The sequence below is a fragment of the Anas acuta genome, chromosome 7 (assembly GCF_963932015.1).
Source record: "Anas acuta chromosome 7, bAnaAcu1.1, whole genome shotgun sequence".
In the NCBI taxonomy this organism is placed as follows: Eukaryota; Metazoa; Chordata; class Aves; order Anseriformes; family Anatidae; genus Anas; species Anas acuta.
The window spans coordinates 29,238,469-29,257,452 of NC_088985.1; the positions used below are offsets into that span (position 1 = coordinate 29,238,469).

At 44.7% G+C, this 18,984-nt stretch overlaps 1 protein-coding gene and 1 long non-coding RNA gene across 34 annotated transcripts in view; one reads left to right on the forward strand and one right to left on the reverse strand.

Moving 5' to 3' along the window:
* Positions 1–13,279, forward strand: part of TCF7L2 (transcription factor 7 like 2) — a 177,561-nt gene extending 164,282 nt beyond the window's left edge. For 13 of the 33 annotated variants that reach the window (XM_068688576.1, XM_068688587.1, XM_068688574.1 and 10 more), the window contains 4 exons: positions 3,426–3,474; positions 4,025–4,075; positions 5,222–5,294; positions 10,989–13,279. In XM_068688576.1, the coding sequence (XP_068544677.1) occupies positions 3,426–3,474; positions 4,025–4,075; positions 5,222–5,294; positions 10,989–11,412 (597 nt within the window). In that variant the 3' untranslated portion in view covers positions 11,413–13,279. Of the gene's footprint in view, positions 1–3,425; positions 3,475–4,024; positions 4,076–5,221; positions 5,299–5,885; positions 5,960–6,812; positions 6,838–10,988 lie in introns of those variants that run through there. The other 20 variants (XM_068688603.1, XM_068688606.1, XM_068688607.1 and 17 more) reach the window with 10 other exon arrangements.
* A 1,417-nt stretch (positions 13,280–14,696) lies between these two features.
* Positions 14,697–17,931, reverse strand: LOC137859423 (uncharacterized). The gene is made up of 3 exons (XR_011098268.1): positions 17,284–17,931; positions 17,046–17,170; positions 14,697–16,789 (listed from the first exon to the last, which is right to left on the reverse strand). It is a non-coding gene; the product is annotated as an uncharacterized lncRNA (long non-coding RNA).
* Between the last annotated feature and the right edge of the window lie 1,053 nt (positions 17,932–18,984).

Genomic DNA, 18,984 nt, shown 5'->3' on the forward strand with positions numbered 1-18,984 from the left:
TTTTCTTTCTGTTGGGCTCTGCCTTGCTCCCTCCTTTGCTTGTCGCTGGAGGTGTAGTGGTGTGTGTTCCTCAGAGACAGAGGAAACCTCTTTAAGCCCACCGAGGCACTGCTCCTGCTAAGAACACGTTTCCTTTCTTTTCGTTATAGTATGGCCTGAGACTGTCAGACCATAGGCTTGAGGTAGTTCCTCGGCACTGTGCAGTATTGTCATCTTGGGTGTTCAAAAGAGAGTTACAGGCTCGACTGAGGCTTCGGGAATGCTCATTCTGCGCGGTGACTGTGCCACTGACAGATGGGCATGTACAAAGCCTGAAGTGCTTAGGACCTTTACTTTTGTCCTCACCGTGTGAGCACTGAGAAACCCTTTCTTCTCGAGCTAAAAAGGACAGGATGAGAAAGCCGACGCTTTCCCAGCGGCTTGATGCTGTACCCCCAGGTGACCTTCAGGGGGAACCTTCCTGCCTGAGGAGAGCGCAGCAGCTTTGCATCACACGATTGCATCATCTGCAGGATTTTTTTTTTCCCCTCTCCCATCCGTTCAGAGCTCTCCAAGTTCCCCACCTCCCTCAGCATTTCATAGCGCCTTAAGACCTTCACACATCTAGAACGGGAGCGTGTTTGGGGTGCTTGAAATGGTTAAATCGTTAGGCATTTCCCATTAGGCATGAGGATGGGGCCAGCTGTAGCCCATGTCTTCAGAAATAGGAGCTCTGCATTCAAGAAATGCAGCTTTCAGCCTGCTCTTAAATAAGAGAAGAGGATTCAGTGAATCCCCTGTGGCTTGCTGGTGTCACAAGGCGCGCTCGTTCTTCCTGAGATCTAATAGGAGATGTTAAGCAGCGCTGAGTGCTGGACTCAGGTATATGTAAGGGTCTAGTCACTTTGCCTGCTGGTTGTCTGGAAAATTAGTACCAAAGAACTCTGCAGTCTTGTCAAAACCCATGTTGCTTTGGCCCTGTCGAGAGAGCTGCCAAAACATTTAGCAAGTATGTACATCCACATTTCCTTGCAGCCTTAGAATTTGTATAGGATGATGATGAGAAATGTTACAGACCATCTGCTCCTGTCTTAGGAGGGCAATCTGAAGCACAGACAAAACTGTCTTCTGCCGAGTGCTTGAAGAACTGCTGCTGTAATTCTTTCTTTAAGTCCACATATTAATTTAGCTATGCAATATCTTCTCTCAGTGCAAAAATTGAACAAGAGACCATGGTAGTTTTTCCCTATAAGCTTTGCAAAGAACATCAGAGAAGTCAGTGGGACCTTTTTCAGTTCTTTGTTAGGAAAGCGTGTGTTGAAGAGGAACCAAAAATTCCTGGTTCCTGGCTGACATTCCCGTATATCAGTCATTTTTAATAGATTGCTCCCTGAAGGGGTTATAGTATGTAAATACCTGGCTTGAAGAAGTCTGTAAAGGGCTGATGGCTCCTGACCTGTGTCCTGGCTGGCCATCAAGTGAAAAAGTGATGAGGTCTCAAGTTAGACCGGCCCTTCAATCCTCAAATGCACTGAGAAATGAATCAAGATGGCCACAAGATGCAGTCTGTTAATTATGCAAGTGGCCTCCTTGAGATTAAATAGAAATCAGGCTTACAATCCTTAGGCAATTGTCTGGTTTCAGTTACATTGTAAAGCTGGAAAAATTCACTGACTTTCACAGAATTACTGTCAATTTAGATTAATGTAGATGGAGCAGAGCCCGAGCCCCTTGTATTTCTGTGTGTTGTATGGACTTCAGGATCCATGTTTTCCCCTATTTTATTCTCAGGATTTTTAGGAGCAGTGCTTGTCTGTCTTGTCTTCCTGTCTTGTTCGACTAATGGGTGCTGTAGCAATTAACCCAGAGCTTTCAATATCTCCCCAAATGGCCTCAGACGTGTCCAAAATGTTTTTTCAGCAGCATTCAGGCTGCAGGATTATGTGCATGTTGCTTGAAAGACATTTAAAATCAACAGTGCACACTGCTTTTTCCATCACAAGAAGGCTTTCTCAGACAGGGCTGTACTTATCACAGCCTGGACAGCAGGGGGGCAGTTTACAAGCAAGGGGGAGCGAGTACAGAAGCCCCACGCCAGACAGCTGGCTTTTGGGGAGGAGAAACAAGACAACAACAGATCAGAATCCAGCATTCACACTGAGGGAATTTCTTACTGATATGTATCAGAGCGAGCCAAATGTTACAGTGGATGTGCCAAGCTGAAGCCGATCTTAACCCTGTAGTTGGGAGCCAGACCAACCTACTGAGAAGTTCGCTATGTGGGAGAACCCTTTGGCTTCCCCACAGATACGTCCAGCCCTTCAAAAGTGCTCTGAGATTCCTTCTTCCAAGACGTGTTTGTTCCCTCTTGCCCACAAGGGACTGCTGGTCTGGTGTCTGTTCACCAACTTCTCCTACCACCACATCTTCAAAAGCAGGAATCCCCACGCTGCTCACAGTCAACATTGCTGGCCCCAAAGTTGTTGCTTTTAGTAGCTGGCGAGCTATAAAAACAAAATGACTCTATCATCTTGCACTGGCCTTTTTGTACTCTGCAGACTCTGTAGTTCAGTGTTAGAAGAATTTTCTTAGAAAACAACTTCTCTTTTGAGCCATGCTTATCACTTTATAACTCCTCTTAGAAGACGGTTGTTGGGTTTCCCTAGAACTCAGGCTGGAGCTCCTGGTTGTGTCCTCTCCAAACTGAGGAGCGACCAGCTCCTGCTTACCCGACCTCGTCTGTTCCCTTCCTCCCTCCAGTTAGAGGCTGTGACAAATCACATCATCTCCTTGGGCAGTATTTGGAAAATAGACACAGTTTAGCAAAATACTGCTTGTTTTCTTTGCGCTCAAGCAAAATGTGGAAAGGGTCTTGGTTATATCTGTGTTTTTTCCTTTTCTTGGCCTTGTTCCCTAGGCTGTGAGTGCACTTACAGACCTGCAGGTTAGGTGTTGCTCATTATCACAGCTCCCTTGTCTGCTTTAACAGTCAACACTGGGTGCCAGGGCACTCCGAGGGCTCACTCTCACCTCACCCATGCATCCCCCATCTTTCAGTCTCCTCTGTTCCCATTTCTTCCCCACCCCGCCTCACACATACGGGGCCGCAAGTAACTTGTGAAACTTCCAGGTGCAGGATTGTGTGTGTCAAATGCGTGCCGTCATTACAATCTCATCTCAAAAGGAGCATCTTGCAAGCCTGCCAGCACCCCCTCCAGCTGCTCGTGGCTTTGGGGTGGGTGTTGGTATGGAGTGGGGGGCAGGCAGAGCCGTCCCCATGGCACAAGCATCCCCTTGGGACCCCTTGGCCCCGCTAGGATGGGGGGAGTGGGCTCAGCTCCTGGTGTCCTCCGGCCCCATCCCTATCGCTCTGTGCCGCCTCGCAGGATATGTGGCTTTGTCTCGGCTTGGTTTTAATCCTTCTCCTTTGTGTGTGTGTCATGCAGGGCAAGAAGAAGAAGAGGAAAAGGGATAAGCAACCAGGAGAGACCAACGGTAAGTAAAAATAAGTCTAAATATCTCGCTTAGTGGAAGTGTGGCAGTCCCGGTATGACGCTCCTAGGTTCGGGGGAGGTGGGCTCGAGTCTCCTGGCCTCACGGGGAGCCGGTCCCTATAGCAGGCAGCCTTTTTTTTAATGCACTCTAGTTATTTACACATTACTGCCCTTCTAAAACTAGTAACCAAGCCATTGCATGTAAGAGCCTCTTGTGACGTTAGCCAAATTTATTCCTAGTAATTACCCAGCCTTTAACTGCAGATCCATAGTGGTAATGCCTATGCTGTTGTTGATAAAGTTGTCTGCTTATTTTGCGCATATGTGTGTGCGTGTACGTACGTATGTATGTGTTTGGTATTAATTTGGGCTGTACCTGTATGTTCTGATGCATGCCTTACAGTGGTAAATCGCACCCATTTTAAATTAAGGAGGTTTGCCATTCTATATAGGAAATTAGAAATACTGCATAGGCAATCTCATAGTCAATTTTGAAGAAGCCCTGACTTAATTTTTTTGAAGCCTTTGTATAATTTGTTCTTTTTTTTCAGAACACAGCGAATGTTTCCTAAATCCTTGCCTTTCACTTCCTCCGATTACAGGTGCTAACGTCATTTTGAGTCATTTAAAATAGTTTATAAACTGCTTTTTAATTTTTTTTTCCTGCCATTATAGACTTTAACATTAAACACTTATGACATTAAGAAAAAAATACCATCCACACGTTTTTATATTTATTATCTATTTATCTTTATTATATGTTTGATAGTATTTTTTTAATTTTGTTTTCATCTTTTTGTAACAATTGCTATTAAAACGTAATACAGTAAAATAACGCAAGAGTTGTACTAACTGTGCAAATTGAATATGCAGTATTTCTTTAAAGAGACTGATAAAGAATGGAAGCAAGTCAGTAATGAACCTCCTTAATCTAATGGCATTTTTCATGGCTCCCACTAAGTCTTCTCACATTAGCATGCGTACGCATTTTTTTTATTATTATTTTAGTTTTGATTTTTTTTTTTTGCCTTTCTGCTCAAGCCTATTCATTGCAATTCACTAGCTCTACTAACTCAGCACCTTGCCATGCTTTACGTTTTATTTTCTGGCTGATACTAACATGCTCATTTCGCAATCTGCTTATTCTTATCCATTCTTTTAAATACAAATTAATAGAAAGAAATAAATTGAATGTTATTCCAAAAGCTGCATTATCCCAGGAGATATAATTTCCTTTTTTTTTTCTTTTTTTTCTCTTTTTTTATTTATTTTTATTTTGTATCTGAGTTGAAGAAAAAAGCATGTTCAGGATCTAACTTCCATACTCAGCTTCTTTTCTTCCTTTTTTCCCCTCTCAAAAAAGAGAATAAAAAAAAAAACAACCCAAATAAATCTCGCCTGAAACATCCTGTTAGACCAGCCACAATGACTTTCCTCTACCTGCTCTTTTAAAAGGGAAAGAAACAGTCCTTTATAAAGGGATACTGCAGCTTTAATTGCAACAGCTAATTTCAAGAGTTGAATAAAAATGTGATTATCACTTTTTTAACTTTTAAATCAAAAGTCAATATTTTGCAATTAATAACGAGGACATTGATTTTTATTCCCTTTTTTATTTTTATTTTTTCCTTATTTTTATCTTTCTCTTTTTTCTCCCCTTTTCTCTCTCTTTCTCTCTCTCTCTCTCCCCCTCTCCCCTTTCTTTTTCCTCTCCCCCTTTTCTGCTCGCTTTTCTTGAACTCATTCAGACCTGAGCGCTCCTAAGAAATGCCGAGCGCGCTTTGGCCTTGATCAACAGAATAACTGGTGCGGCCCCTGCAGGTGTGTATAGTTTTCCCAGACTCGCTATGGCTGATTTGCAGCTGGTTTATTTGGTACTTTCCCCTTTTTTTCCTGCCTTGTTGCTTTGTAGCTCTGTGTTGTGATCTAGAAGACACAAGGGAGTGGGACACTGCCATGAGTTATCGTCTCTCTGAAAAGGTTTTGCTTATTTTTTTTCGTTGGTTTTTCTTTTTTTTTTTTTTCCTTCCTCTTTGCTGCTGCTAGCCAAAAACCCACTGTAAAACAGCATCAGCCTTAAGCCTCTCTGATCCCTGGCTCAAACACAGCCCTGCCCTCCCGGCCTCCAATCCAGGAAAGTCACATTTTCGTGAGGCGCCCCCAAAGCCCTCGGTAGCGTGGCACCGAGTGCGGTGCCGACACCGGACACACGCACAGCGGTGTCGGAGATTTTTGGTTTTGTTTTGGCTCATTGTCAAAGTCCTGTTTATTCGTGCCCTTGGTATGAGGGGAGATTACCAAATAAAACGGAGGTGATTAAAACCTAAACGTAGCTGTAGCTAAGATTACACAGTCCAAATGAGCTCTATCCACCATTGTGTTGTATTTTTTGTGTTTACCTTATGCTAACAGATGCAAATACTCCAAAGAAGTGTCGGGCATTGTTCGGGCTTGACCGACAGAGTTTATGGTGCAAACCATGCAGGTATAATACTACCCATTAGGCCTTTGGGGAAATAAAAGCAATCTGTCCTCTTAGTGCATTTGTGTGATTTTATTTTTTTAATCTTTTTTCCCCACTCCCCACCTTTCTCTCTCCCACAGCATCAATTGCTAATAATCTTTGATCCTTGGAATTTCTTGCTAATTTAATGCCATTTTCTCTCTTTCTTTACCAATAACCTCTCCCTGGTGGTAGAACTGGGAACAAGAAAACTTGAAGTGCTTTTAGCTGGCAGTTGGTTTTGTCGTTGTTTTTTTTTTTTTTCCCTCCAGATTGTCAGCAAAAAAGATTTAGCTGGACATCTATATTTTGTCTTTTGTTTGGGTCTATGTCCACTGCCTCCAAAGGCTGTTCTGGGATCTGCAGCACTAGTATTTTTCAAATGATTATAGATATAAAAGCCAGTGTTTACAGCTTATATTGTAACACTTTTTTGGTGTTATTTGCAAAATTAAATCCCTACCTATGGGTTTATATGCCTTGGTAAGGCTTATATAGATAACACTTTTTTAAATGATCTGATGTCTTTATTTTTTTCTCCCTGAAATTATTTTTTTTTCTAAATTTTATCCCAGCATGTGAGCTGTAAACTCTTGAGCTCTAGAAAAAACTAATTCCAACTTTAGTAGGACAGTTTCCAGCATTAAAAGGAGGTGAAAGACATCAGAGAGCCCAAATTTCGACAGCCCATGTTCTACTGGAGTTTAATTTCATGTATAACTCAGTACATGCTTCTTTCTTGGTGGAGGGATACCGAGTAGTTCTTTTCTCATTCCTTTTTCCTTATATGATCGCATTTGGTTAAATTTGTTGTTTCTTTGTTCTGATACAAGCAGTCTTTGAATTTGGAATATTATGATGGTAGGTATTTCAACCCAAACCACACTCTATGTGTAGTGATTCCTCTCCCACATTTTCCCCTCTTACTCATGCCAGTCCCATGTGCTTCATCTCATTTAGAATGTAGATCAGATGTTCATCATATTTTGTGTATGCACGCAGTCTTGTTTGTGCTTAGTGTCGAGGAAAACATGAACCAGGGGTGGTACTGTATGTCAAAATACAAGATAAGGCACCAAAAACGTCCCATTTGAGTAATGCTAGTACTGGGTGTCGGGGTTGAGGTGTTAGATACCAGTATATATGTTAAATGGGTTTTGAAAGTTGTGGTTTCTTAAAGCTTAAGGAAAGGAAGGAAGAAGAGTTCAGACCAGAAAAGCTGAGTAAGCACTTTCCCTGTGTCAGGAGACTTATGCTGACTGAAGGCTTAAACGCCAATGCAGTGTTTAATTGGGCTTTATTCTGTGGTTAATTTACTACATGCTCTCAACAGATATTTGTGTAGTCTAGAGATACAATATCTGAAGCGTGGTAGGCTCAGTATGCCAAGCACTAGAATGGGGGCACATCTTGTTTGTGTTGCTTTATCTTTCCCTAGCAGTTTAAGGAAACGTCAGGCTTTTAAAACTACATTTTATCAGCAAGGGGACTTTTCCTGCAGTCTGTGCAGCACTTAGGTTACTCACCAAGCATAAACCCTCTCTTAACTTATGCCAGGTTTTGATCAGAAATCTTTGCTGCGCAATAGAGACCACTCCTTTAGATCTATTTCAGAATTAGTTAAGAGCAGTGCAGCACCTTTCAGCGGTGTAGTTGACAACTGGAGGCCTACCAATATAGCTTTTTTTGGTTTGTTTTGTTTTCTTGTTGTTTTAATGCATGGAGGCATTTTGTTACTGGGTAGATTTTAGAGCATTTCTTTCCTAGCTGTGGTCCTAACCATTAAAACATTGCATTTGATAGCATGGTAGTTTTTGTAGCGCATCCTAGGAAGGTGCAAAAGATGTGCAGTTTGCTAGTACAACAGAAACTGAGACATCTTTGCCCACAGCACACAAATAAACCCTTGTCGTCATCTGTGGCTTTCACTCATGGCAATTGCAGCATTATTGGCTTTTCTGATGCTGTCCTGGGGCTAGCTGCAACAGCAGCATGAGCTGGATCAGCTCTGTAGGTGTGTGCCATACCGATACAGTGGGTGACACTTTCAGAGTGGCACTCAAGTGAATAATCCTCCCCATGTGCTTCTAAGAGGGGATAGGTAGCACTTTTGTTTCTGCTTTAAAGATAGCGAAACTGAGGCACAAAATGTTCCCCAAATGGTGACTTACCCCTTTCACCAGGGTTGCCTGAAGCCATTTGCTTCTGGTAAAATTTGGCTTGCAGATTTTGGGGTTTTACCCATCTATTTATTCTGGCGCACCTAACCCTGTCCCATGCATGACCACATGGTGGGAATGGCACAGGCTGGGGATGGAGAAGTGTCCTCTCTGGAACCATCAAGATTTAAGTAAATGGCTTTTCAGACCAAAAGTGGCCACTATTTAAGAGTTTAACATAAAAAAAAAAAAAAAAAAAAAAAAAAAAGAAACAGAGGAAACATTCTGCTACCTTAATCCTAGTCAAAGGAAAATTATTTAAGGTAACAAACCAGTGTTTTTAGCTCTAAAAGAGTTGTTAACTCTGCAAACTCAGAAAGACAGCTCTGTGGTAACCTGATTTAAGTCTGCTTTGCCATGGGAAACCCCTTCTTTCAGGCCACAGAACTTAAAACAGTATTAGCAAAATCATTCTTAATTTTTGGCATACCAGATTCAAATTGCCTCCAGTGAAATAATTAACTGCCTTGTAGGTGCAGAGCAACCCAGCTGAATAACTTCTGGACCACCGTCAATGAGGTGGGCAGAGTTTGGGTCTCTGCTTGCAAATTATTTTAATTAGGGGGAGAAGGGGGAGATGACAAGCCCTGCAGTCTCCAAATTGTGAAAACCCACCTTTCCCCACAGGTGTTATCAGAGAAATTTGAGAACACCAGTGCTCAGCTTTGCCACTGGCAGCTGTACAGAAAGTCCCACCATGAATTTGGGGTCTGGCAGCATTGCACAGTTGAGGCTAGGAAGTGGTGAGGCAGAGGCAAGGAGCAGCAGAACTGTCCTTAGCCAAGTGCCAGAGGCTTCCCGCGCTGTTTGTTGATGGTAGAAGAATTAACAGGTTCTGTTTTGAGCCCACCAAGTTAATTTTTTTTCTTCTGTCTTTTAACGTTGCTCTAATAAAGCATGGTTTACAGCCTTCACTTGCTGTCTTCTATCTTTCTTCCTTTCTTTCTTTTTAACATTTAAGTTGCATGGATGTCTTTAGTTTTTTAGCATGTATTGATCTGCAGGCTAACGTGGTTATAACTCTAATAGCCCTAACCCCTTACCTTGCCATGGGGAGCGTGGAGCAGAGCCCCAGGCTGTTCCCCGATTCACTGGAGGAAGGGATGTCACAGCACTGATCCCCACTGCAGTAGGTGGAGAGATGGGGTGCTGGGGGAGCTCTTCCCTTCCTGACCATGGGAGATGAGATATCCCAGGCTCCAGCTGGTTAGATTTCCCCTGCAGTCTAGAAACATCTAGCCCTACTGCCTAGACAGAGGACCTTGGATTCATCCAAGTCAAATGCAGTCCCCATCCAGAGGGGAGCAAGTTGGCTACCAGAGACGGAGTTAGGGCACCTGAACGAGTGGGGAATTTCACCCAGCAATGTTCAGCTTCTGCGCCACACTCGGGCGCTTCTCCTGATGGAGTGGCTGAGCTAACATGAGGCATCCCCGACGGGGAGAGCAACATATTCCCTCGCATCAGCGGGTTTGTGCAGCCTGGCCGAGTGTCCAGAGTTTCTGCGGCAGAGCTGCTTTAGCCAGACGTGGTCAAGGACCCGGGGCTGTGTGGCAGTGGTCAGCACTTCCCATGGCAAGCATGCTTGTGAGTAGGAGGGCTGGAGAGCTGTCATTAGGAGGGTCAAGGTGGCCACTGAACGTCGTTTTGCCAGATGCTGTGGTTGTTTGCCTCATTATTTCTGTCCTGCTGCTAGAATTGTCTTGCATACACTTGGCAAGAGAGATGGTGTGAAACTGTCATCTGTTTTCATTGCTCCTTTACATTGTTAAGTGGACAGAGGGAGGAGAAAAGATCTCTGTCGGGTCACTTACTCATTTATTTGAAGATGAACGGCTCTTATGAGGCTCGTATTTCCCGGTATGAAATAAGTGCCATGTTGCTCCTCATCCTTGTGCCTGTCGTCGTGCTCTTCACCTACTGAAATTGGATCCCACTCTGAAGCTCCATGGATGGCCTCTCAGAGGAAAATTCCCCAAAACGCAGACAAGCAGCTTCCCAAATCTACCACTCTCCCTTGAAACAAAAAGTAAAACTGAGTCAATTTAAAGCCACAACCTGCAGGCCATACAACCAGTTATTCTTGTTATTTTGGATCATACTCTATTTATCCTGTTCTTTTTCTGTTTTGTTTTTGTTTTTGTTTTTTTCTTTCCTCTTCTGTTCGTTTTGTTTGTTCGTTTTGTTTTTATTTCCCCTCTCTCGTTCTCTCTATTATATACTCCTCCTGTCTGACTCTGACGTTTCTGGATTTGGTGTGGTTCCTAACAGAGGAGAAAGCAATGAGCAGTAGTTTGCAGCCGGCCTTGCCTCCCGGGGCAGAGCACCGTAAGAGACGCCAGGTGACGCAGGTGTAGAGATAGCCCCGCTGAGGTGGACAGCGCTGGGGGACGATCAACACACCCAGAATTCTTATTTTCTAAGGATATATACATAAATATTATTATTTTATTTTTTTCGTGAGGAAAGTAGAGTCTATAGATCAGCACAGTGGGCTCAGAAACCCCGTACCCGATTTTATTAGCCTGAAAGTAAATAAGTAGGGAAAGGAGGCGGCCTGCAGAGGAGGGGGACGAAGAGGCACTGGGCGATCCCTCAGCAGATGGTTAGCCCAGGGGGTCCCCGAGCGGATGGGGTGCCAAGGACGCCCCGGCAGCCCCCCAGGACGGCACGTAGGGCTGGGGCGCAGGCGCTCAGAGCCCCGCGAGCTGCCTGGTGGCTCTTTGCTCTAGCAAACTGTCTCCGTCTGCATCCCTGCCCTTCACTCACAGAGCGCTCTCTCCCTGTTTCTAGGAGAAAAAAAAAGTGCGTTCGCTACATACAAGGTGAAGGCAGCTGCGTCAGCCCACCCTCTTCAGATGGAAGCTTACTAGACTCTCCTCCGTCCTCCCCCGCCATGCTCGCCTCCCCCTCCAGAGACTCGAAACCACAGACTGAACAAACGCAACCCCTCTCGCTCTCCTTGAAGCCCGACCCGCTGGCGCACCTGGTCATGATGCCGCCGCCATCCTCGCTCGTCCTCGCCGAGAGCGCTGCGAGCAAGCCCGGCGCCCTGCCTGCCGCCAGCTGCCCCAACGGGGCCCTGGACCACGCGCCGGCCGCCCTCCCGCCGGCCGCCCCCCTCGCGCAGCCCTCCACCTCCTCCCTGCACCCCCACAGCTCGCTGCCAGGGCCGCAGCCCCAGCCGCTCTCCCTCGTAACCAAGTCCTTAGAATAGCTTTAGCCTCTGTCGCCCTTTCGGTTTCCTTCGGGGGGGTTGGATTCTGTTGGGAATTCTTTTTTTTTTTTTTTTCTTTCCATTTTTTTCTCTTTTTTTTTTTTTTTTTGCTTTCCTTCTCCTCCTCGTCGTCGTCTCCGCCGTTCGTCGTCGTTTCTCGGTTTCATTTCCAGTTCGTGCCACGTGGCTACATTAGTTGATGTTTTATCGAGTTCATTGGTCAATATTTGACCCATTCTTATTTCAATTTCTCCTTTTTAAATATGTAGATGAGAAAAGCCTCATGATTCTGCCAAAATTTTTATCAACAGCTGTTTAAAGTCTTTGTAGCGTTTAAAAAATATATATATATACATAATTGTTATGTAGTTCCAATAGCTTAGTTTTAAAGACTGATTTTAAAAATTTAAAAAAAAAAAAAAAAAAAAAGAAGCAATTTTGAAGCAGCCCTTGCCGGAGGCATTGGTTCTTTATTATTTGTATTAAATACGAGCTTGCGAACCAATCATTTTACATCTGGTTTTTAAACCTTTAAGGGCACAGTGAATGCAGTGCCGCTACTACTTCTTTTTTTTTTCTTCCTCGTGTGAAACAACCTTTATTGTGATGTTACTTGTTATTGTTTAAATGTACAGAAACAAAGGGTTAAAAAAAAATGTGTTAATATACCTTGTTCCATGGTGTTGTTCTTTTTGGGGGAGGGAACGCTACTCAACAATTAAAAGTATCACAACGCTATTGGACCAGTAGTATTTATTGCTTTAGAAATTGCTTGTTGTATCTGTATGTTGTCCCTTTTTAAATGTTTTTTTCCTCTTTTTTTTTTTTCTCAAAACATTGTATAAAGTTTTTTTCCCTTAGTGTAAGCATCTTATATATAACAACTCATTTGTACAAGGTTTTTAAGTTTATATATAAATGTGTATATATATATTTTTTCTGGGAATTTTGTTTTTTTGATTTCCTTTCGTGATTTTTGTTTTTTTTTTTTTTTTTCTGTATGAAACACAGTTGCCACCAAATGGACATTTGCAGATGCATTTTTCAAGGATCAATAGTGTAAAAAAAAATTGCTTTAAAAGCCATTACACGTGAAAAGACTTGAAAATTTAGCAAGGGAATTTTTAGCAACGCTGTTTGAAAAATAGCAAGGTCCAAGTGTCTCCCGTTCAGAACTGCAGCTGGATCCCCTGCGCCATTAGGACTGTAGGCTGTGTGCAAAATTTTTATGTGCCAAAATTCTCAGTGACTTTTAACTTTCTCCCGACAACTTTTATTATTTTTTTTAATGCTGTAATTTTTTTGTTCATCATGTTTTGCTGTGATGTTACATAGGTAGATATGTATGTAGTTTTAATGTCACCTATAACAGACGTGTTTGGTAGCAGATTGTCCGGAAAGCATTTAAAATGAAGAGGTATAAACCCTTAAGGGCCAAATTCTGTATATTAGATTATTCATAAAAGGAAAATCAGACTGCCACTTTTATGTACACTTACTACATACAGGTAGGTAGCAAACTTAAAACAAAAAAAAAACTAGGCATGTTGATGTTGCAAAAAACGCTGTATAAAGCTGAAAAATTGTTCATCTGTTCATTCAGTGCCATTGTAGTTGACATGAAGCGATTGTAAAACTGTCTCAGATTTTTCTCTGGTTTATTAAGATGCTAACTATAACATTTTTTGTGAATACTTTGAATGTTTCCTAACAGTTGTGATGTTACTGTTCCGTTTTATGCTCTTATTCCGATTTTCATTTTTAATGGTTTGGAAGCCATTTTTTGTAATGAATAAATGTTCATGCTGTACAGTATCTGTAGCATGCAGTTCTGGATTAATAAAAGCAACTTAGTATGTGCAGAGAACGACTTGTCAACTCATTTATGCGTTGACTGCATTTTATTCGGGCCAAAACAATTGACAGCCCGAGTGGAAAATTCCCTTGAAAAGCTGCTGCGAAAGCTGTGGTGACTCCCCAGCAGCTCAGCTCCGCTTGCACGAACAGCTCTGCCTCTCTCAACTTGTCCTGCTGCTGCCTCGCTGCAGCCGGGCACCCGTAAATCCACACTGCACGAGCCCTCTCCCCTCTCAGTAAGCTTTCGCATGAGCAGCAGCAGTTGAAAATGACTTTTATTTCAAGCAAATTGCACACGATTTGGCAAAAGGCAAAGAGCATGTGAGCTAAAGTGACGTCCTCCTGCCGTGACCCTGACTAGGGGACAGGGGACAAGGGCTGATGAGGACTTGTATTTTAAAGAAAGCCTGGTGATCCCACAGCAGGGCTGGTGCACTACAAAGGTCAGGCAGGAAAGCTTAGGTAACCCGGACCAGTCAGAGTCCTTGTGCTGGTCTCAGGGTTTGAGGATTTGTCCTCCTGGACAGATCTGAGCACATTTCTGCATTTATTTTTTCTTATGCAATGAGCTCTTGCAGCACAGATTGCTCTCAACACTGAACAGCCAGCAACCCCCAAACCACGCAGCATCCCCCAAACGCAGTAGTGCCCACAGATGCTGCACAATGAGAGTGAACACGCATGCCTCTGAGTATGTTATAAAACGGTTGGTTTGCTTGGTTGTTTTTGTTGTCTTTCTTTTTTTTTTTTTTGGACTGGGGACTTTGGCTTCATGATTTCCAGGAATCTCTCACAAGTGGATGTCACCATGGCCCCCAGTCATGGAAAATCTCAGCCGTAGTAATTTCTACAATGGCACTCAAGGGCAACTGAATGCAAAAGTCTGCCAACAGGCACGCTGTGCCGCCGCGCTCGAGTGTTGCTCTTGTAGTGTTGCTTTTCTTCAGCCGGTCTTGATGAGCTCTGCGGGAAGGGTAAGTATCCCTCCTCATATGGGCAAAGGGAGGCACTCCACAATATGGGAAAATCAGAGCAGTGAAGTGATTTTCTGCAAGGACCTGGGAGCGGGGCCGTGTCAGGCCATGTCCCGGTGCTGAGACCCTTCACCCTCTGTCCCCAGAGCAGCTGCAGGGGCTGGGTGCTGTGGCTGGGTGCTCCTGATGGGCAGAGGGAAGCCGGTCGGTTCTTCCCGAGGCAGAGGAGAGGGGAGCCACTTGGATGCTGGTGCTTTGGCTCCACTGGTGAAACCAAAACTGGACACAGAGTGATTGTACCTAGCAGGAGGGGCAAGGACGTACCAGGTGAAGTACTTCATGCTTAAACAGAATACTGAGTACTTTAAATTCCAGCAAGTCTTTATTATTATTATTTTTAAGGACTAGTCTCCAAAGCCAGCAGCATGTACATAAACCTGCAGGAGGTCCCAGGGTCCCCCCTGCCCACCGCTCAGGGCTCACACGCGGTGCAGGGGCAACGGGGCTGCCATGAGGTAAAGGATGTCGCTGGAAAGCCCTCGTACATTCGGAAATGAGGACGATGCTAAATCTTGCTGTTCTTGGTAGCCAGGAAATTGAACACGATGCTCAAATTACTCTCCCAGTACTTAAGGTTTCTGGGGAATATTTTTTTTCTTCTCCTAAACGTTTTGACTCTCCCTAGAACATGGCCATCCATCAGCCAGACACATGTGCTGCGTCTCTGCTGGGGATAACTGCTCTCTTCTAACGTAAAACATAGCGCTCCAGGGAGATCTTTGAATACCAGGATTCAAAGGAGACACCATCAAGGTATGATTCATGTGTTCAGCAAAACGGTGTGTTCTTTGCTCACTGCTTTATTAGCTAGCCTTTGGAAAGCAGAAACCAAAAACATCGTTCCTGGACAAATCGGTTTTCCGTCTGCACGTGCAGCGAGAGGCACTTGGTCAAAAGATGCACTGAGCAGAGCTCATGGGTCGGTGGGTAACTCACGCTGGAAGCCCTTGTGTGTGGAAAACAAGTGCATGTTCTTGGGAAAGGAACCAGTTGGGTTTCCAGCAGGTTGTGCCTTGGCTGTGTCCCTCGAGGGCCGTATGCCTCCAGAATTGCCTCCAAATTCCCCTGCACCCAAGCTGGGTTAGGGCTCCTGGGACAGAGTGGGGCCAGGGCTGGCTGCAGGGACATGGCCCCATCACCCCGCTGCCCCCAGACCCCCAGCAGCCTCCAGAGCAGCTCAGTGGCAAGCTGGCACGCTCTGTCCTTGCACGAGCTGCCACAGGACAGCATGGGGCCCTGCATACAGTAGGTAATTCACTGGAGCTATTGCTTCCATCTGTTTTTATGGGATAAGGCAAGGAAGCAAGTCAATGTATTTCATGTTTGGGAGACATTTATTTTCCATTAGCTTTGTAAATCTCATTTTTCACTTAGTGCATGGAATTTTAAAAAGTTTGAGCAATTGCTGACTCAATAAACCAGTGCCACATGGTTTTAAGCTTTGCTTAAAGGAAAGAAAGAAAGAAAAAAAAAAGGAAAGGGAAAAAAAGAGCAATCTACAGAGACCTATTCATTTCATTAGGCGGAAAAAAGATGTAAGGAGAATTCACAGTAAAATAGCTGCATGGGCCATTGCAACAATCACGAAAGCAAGCAATAACAATAACAAAAATGAATGCACGTGACAGCACCAGACAGCTGTGTCCTGCATACACCTAGGGATGCTTTACCACCTAAGAGTCTGCATAAAGACTTTGGATGCTGTGTTGGGAGATGCTGCAGCTGAAGAGCAGACTCAGAACTCGACAAACGCTGAGAGCTTCCATGGTCTGTGGTAGGAAGGAGAAAGCTCTCGGAGCCTTGAATATGCCAACATGCCCAGCGATTGTAGCAATTGCTGGATAATGAAAAGGGTGGACAGGTATTTTGGCATTCATTTTTAGATGTTCTTGGAAAACATCTTGAGACTTCTAAGGCAGACCAGCTACAACTGAATCCATCCCAGCAGCCCGTCATTGTTAATAATGTCACCAGCCCATTTTATGACTCTCAGAGGGCAGGACTCTGCCAGCCACTGAACTGATTTTCTCCAGGGATCAATTTAAAATATCGACTAATCGCTTGCACCCATGTTTGAGGAGTTGTGCTTTTTCTGAGGTTGGAATTGCATTTAATTCATCGGAGGTGCTAGCCTGGACCTCTAAGGTGGTGGAGATCATGAAGTCATGCTGTCTGTCCATCTGTTTGACCCTCGCCTGGTAACTCTTGAATCCTCTGGCATTTTGAACTAGATTTGACAGAAGCAGTCAAACTCTGGGAGATGATAAAGTCCCTGTGAGTTCCAGGGAAATCTCTGCCGGCACTGAGAAGAGAGGCTTTCCAGATCCACTGCTGAAGAACAGGCAGGGAGAGCTCAGCTGTTATCCATTCTCTCTGGCAGCGTCCAGATGGCTAATTATCACACGTCTACTTCTGGACCAGCATCTGCGCTCTCCTGCCCAGCTGGCAGGCCAAGAAGATTAGGAGACATGGAGAGTGTTGGGGTGCTGGAGGGAACAAGGGACACGGGAGAGAGTTAAGGGTATAGGGAAAACTGGAAATACTGCAGCTGGAAGATGCGATATTATGTAAGATTGCAGTGGGAAAGCGAGGGGAGGGGAAGGACAATGGGGAGATAGGAGGCACATCTGCAGGACACCAGGCCTTGCTAATGTTACTGCTCACAGAGCAAAGCCGCTCTGGAAAAATAGAAGCAATGATGTTACCAGCTCCTCGTATCCTTGCTTCACACTCATTGCTTACACGTGTTCCCCGAGAAGCACGGTGCCATTCAGGAGGTCCTTCCTGGCTGGAGTTCTGGCTGGGCAGGCTGCAATGTCCCTGGAAAAGTCTGCAGGGTAAGAAGGGCTCGAGGTGTTTCCATGGCCCTGTAATGGTAACAACAGAGTTGTGTCCATGTAGCAAAATGGCTTTTTCTTTTTTTCTTTTTTTTTAAAAAAAAAAAAAAAGAAGAAGAAGAGAAAAAATATTGTTTTCTTACTTGCAAACAAGCTCATTTGTAGTAGCTGGTTCCCAGGCGTTAGTAAACACTCCAGTTTTAATCTTCCTCAGAAAACCTCTCCTTTGCTCCTTTATTTTGTGTTCCCTTTTGAATATGCTGCTGGGGTATTTTTGGATCTAACTATATCTTTTTAATCTGTTCCCCTCTCCCAGCCCCCGCTGCCTCCCTGCCTGCTCCTCCTTCAAACTTATATAATGGCACATTATACAAAATAGCTAAGCAGGTGGTATTTTTAAAGACAGTGAGTGAGCATTTTTTTGGCCTAAATTTGGAAAGAAACAGATGGATTTTAAGACTCTGCTTTTTCTATGAATAGTAACCGTTGTTCTCCACTGCCTTAAACACCAGTTTCAAGACCACCTCCAGCAACCAATCAGCACTCTGTTATTTAATTATAACAAAATTCTTAGCTCTGTCTGCTGCTGCATGGGCAAGTGGGGGGCACTGGATCAACTTCTGGAGCCAGGCAGACTTGCCAACAATAATTTTCCTTTTCCCAGAGGGCCTAGGGGGCCTGGAGCGGGTTCCAAGTTCCTCCTAAACTGGCTGTTCAGTTTGGGCTCCCTGACAGAGTGCTTGAAAAGGGTTATAGAAAGGCAGATAAATGCACTTCTTGTTGCAAGCTTCCCTGACAAGCCAGGCCTCCAGAACAGTGATCTCATTCCTGCCTCATTATTAGTGGTGCCAGATTTTTTCCATTAACAGGTAATTGAGTCGAAACTAAAATAAGCAAAGTTTGTTTTATCCAGTGCGTTTTCTTGCTTGCTTGTGAAAGAAAAACACTTTAGAGAGGAGTTTGCTTTTAATGTTCATGGCAATGTATTTACATCTTAGAGATTCCTCCCTGCTCTAGTGTAATTAACCTGACTGGTCTTTTTGTTATTCCTGTTTTGATTTTAAAGCACAGACATTGGTGAGGATTAATTCTTCTTCTAATGGTTTGAGCTTCTCGGGAGCAGCAGGGCTGAATCTCACTCTCCGTGCAGGGCCACAGTTGTGCCCCCAGGGAGAGGCAGGAGGAGTAGCACGACCAAACGGGTGCTGCTGTGCACTACTGCCAGGCTCACAGGGAGCTTTCCCTTCCACAGAGGCTGTGGGGAGGCTGCCAGTACCAGCCAGTGTCTTCTCACCTGCCTGTGAAATGCTCGTGGTCTTGCTGAAGATCTAATGGAGGTCTGCATGTGGTTACGAGAGCAGAAGGGATGAGTGCAATGGCTGGGCCACACATGCTCCTGCTGCGGTGATGTTGCTGTAGATGAGGAGGGAAACTTCCCACCTGCCCAGGGTGTCAGCGTGCAGGGATTGCCCCGCTGCCTGCCTCCAAGCCAGGGCAGTGGCAGCAGCGTCCCAGCCAGAAAACCTGAGCAGGTTCTCAGCCAGAAGCTTCAGACTTCCCTTGGCAGCTGTCGGGCCTCCTCCTCCTCCTCCATTTCAGGAGAGCTGGGTGAAAGGCAATGCCCTCCAGAGCAACACGCGAAAGGTGACAAGTGTGTCCTGCAGGGAAATTACTTCCAGCATGGATGTCATCCCATTTTCCGAGGCTTGTCCTCCTCCTCTGGCCCTGCATTGCCCTAAGCCACTCTACCCACTGAGCAGGGAGCTCCCAGCAGCGATGCCCAGAAGTTGAGCTGTTTTTGGGCCTATGTTGGGCAGCTGCTGTCGTGTGGTCAGCTCTGACCC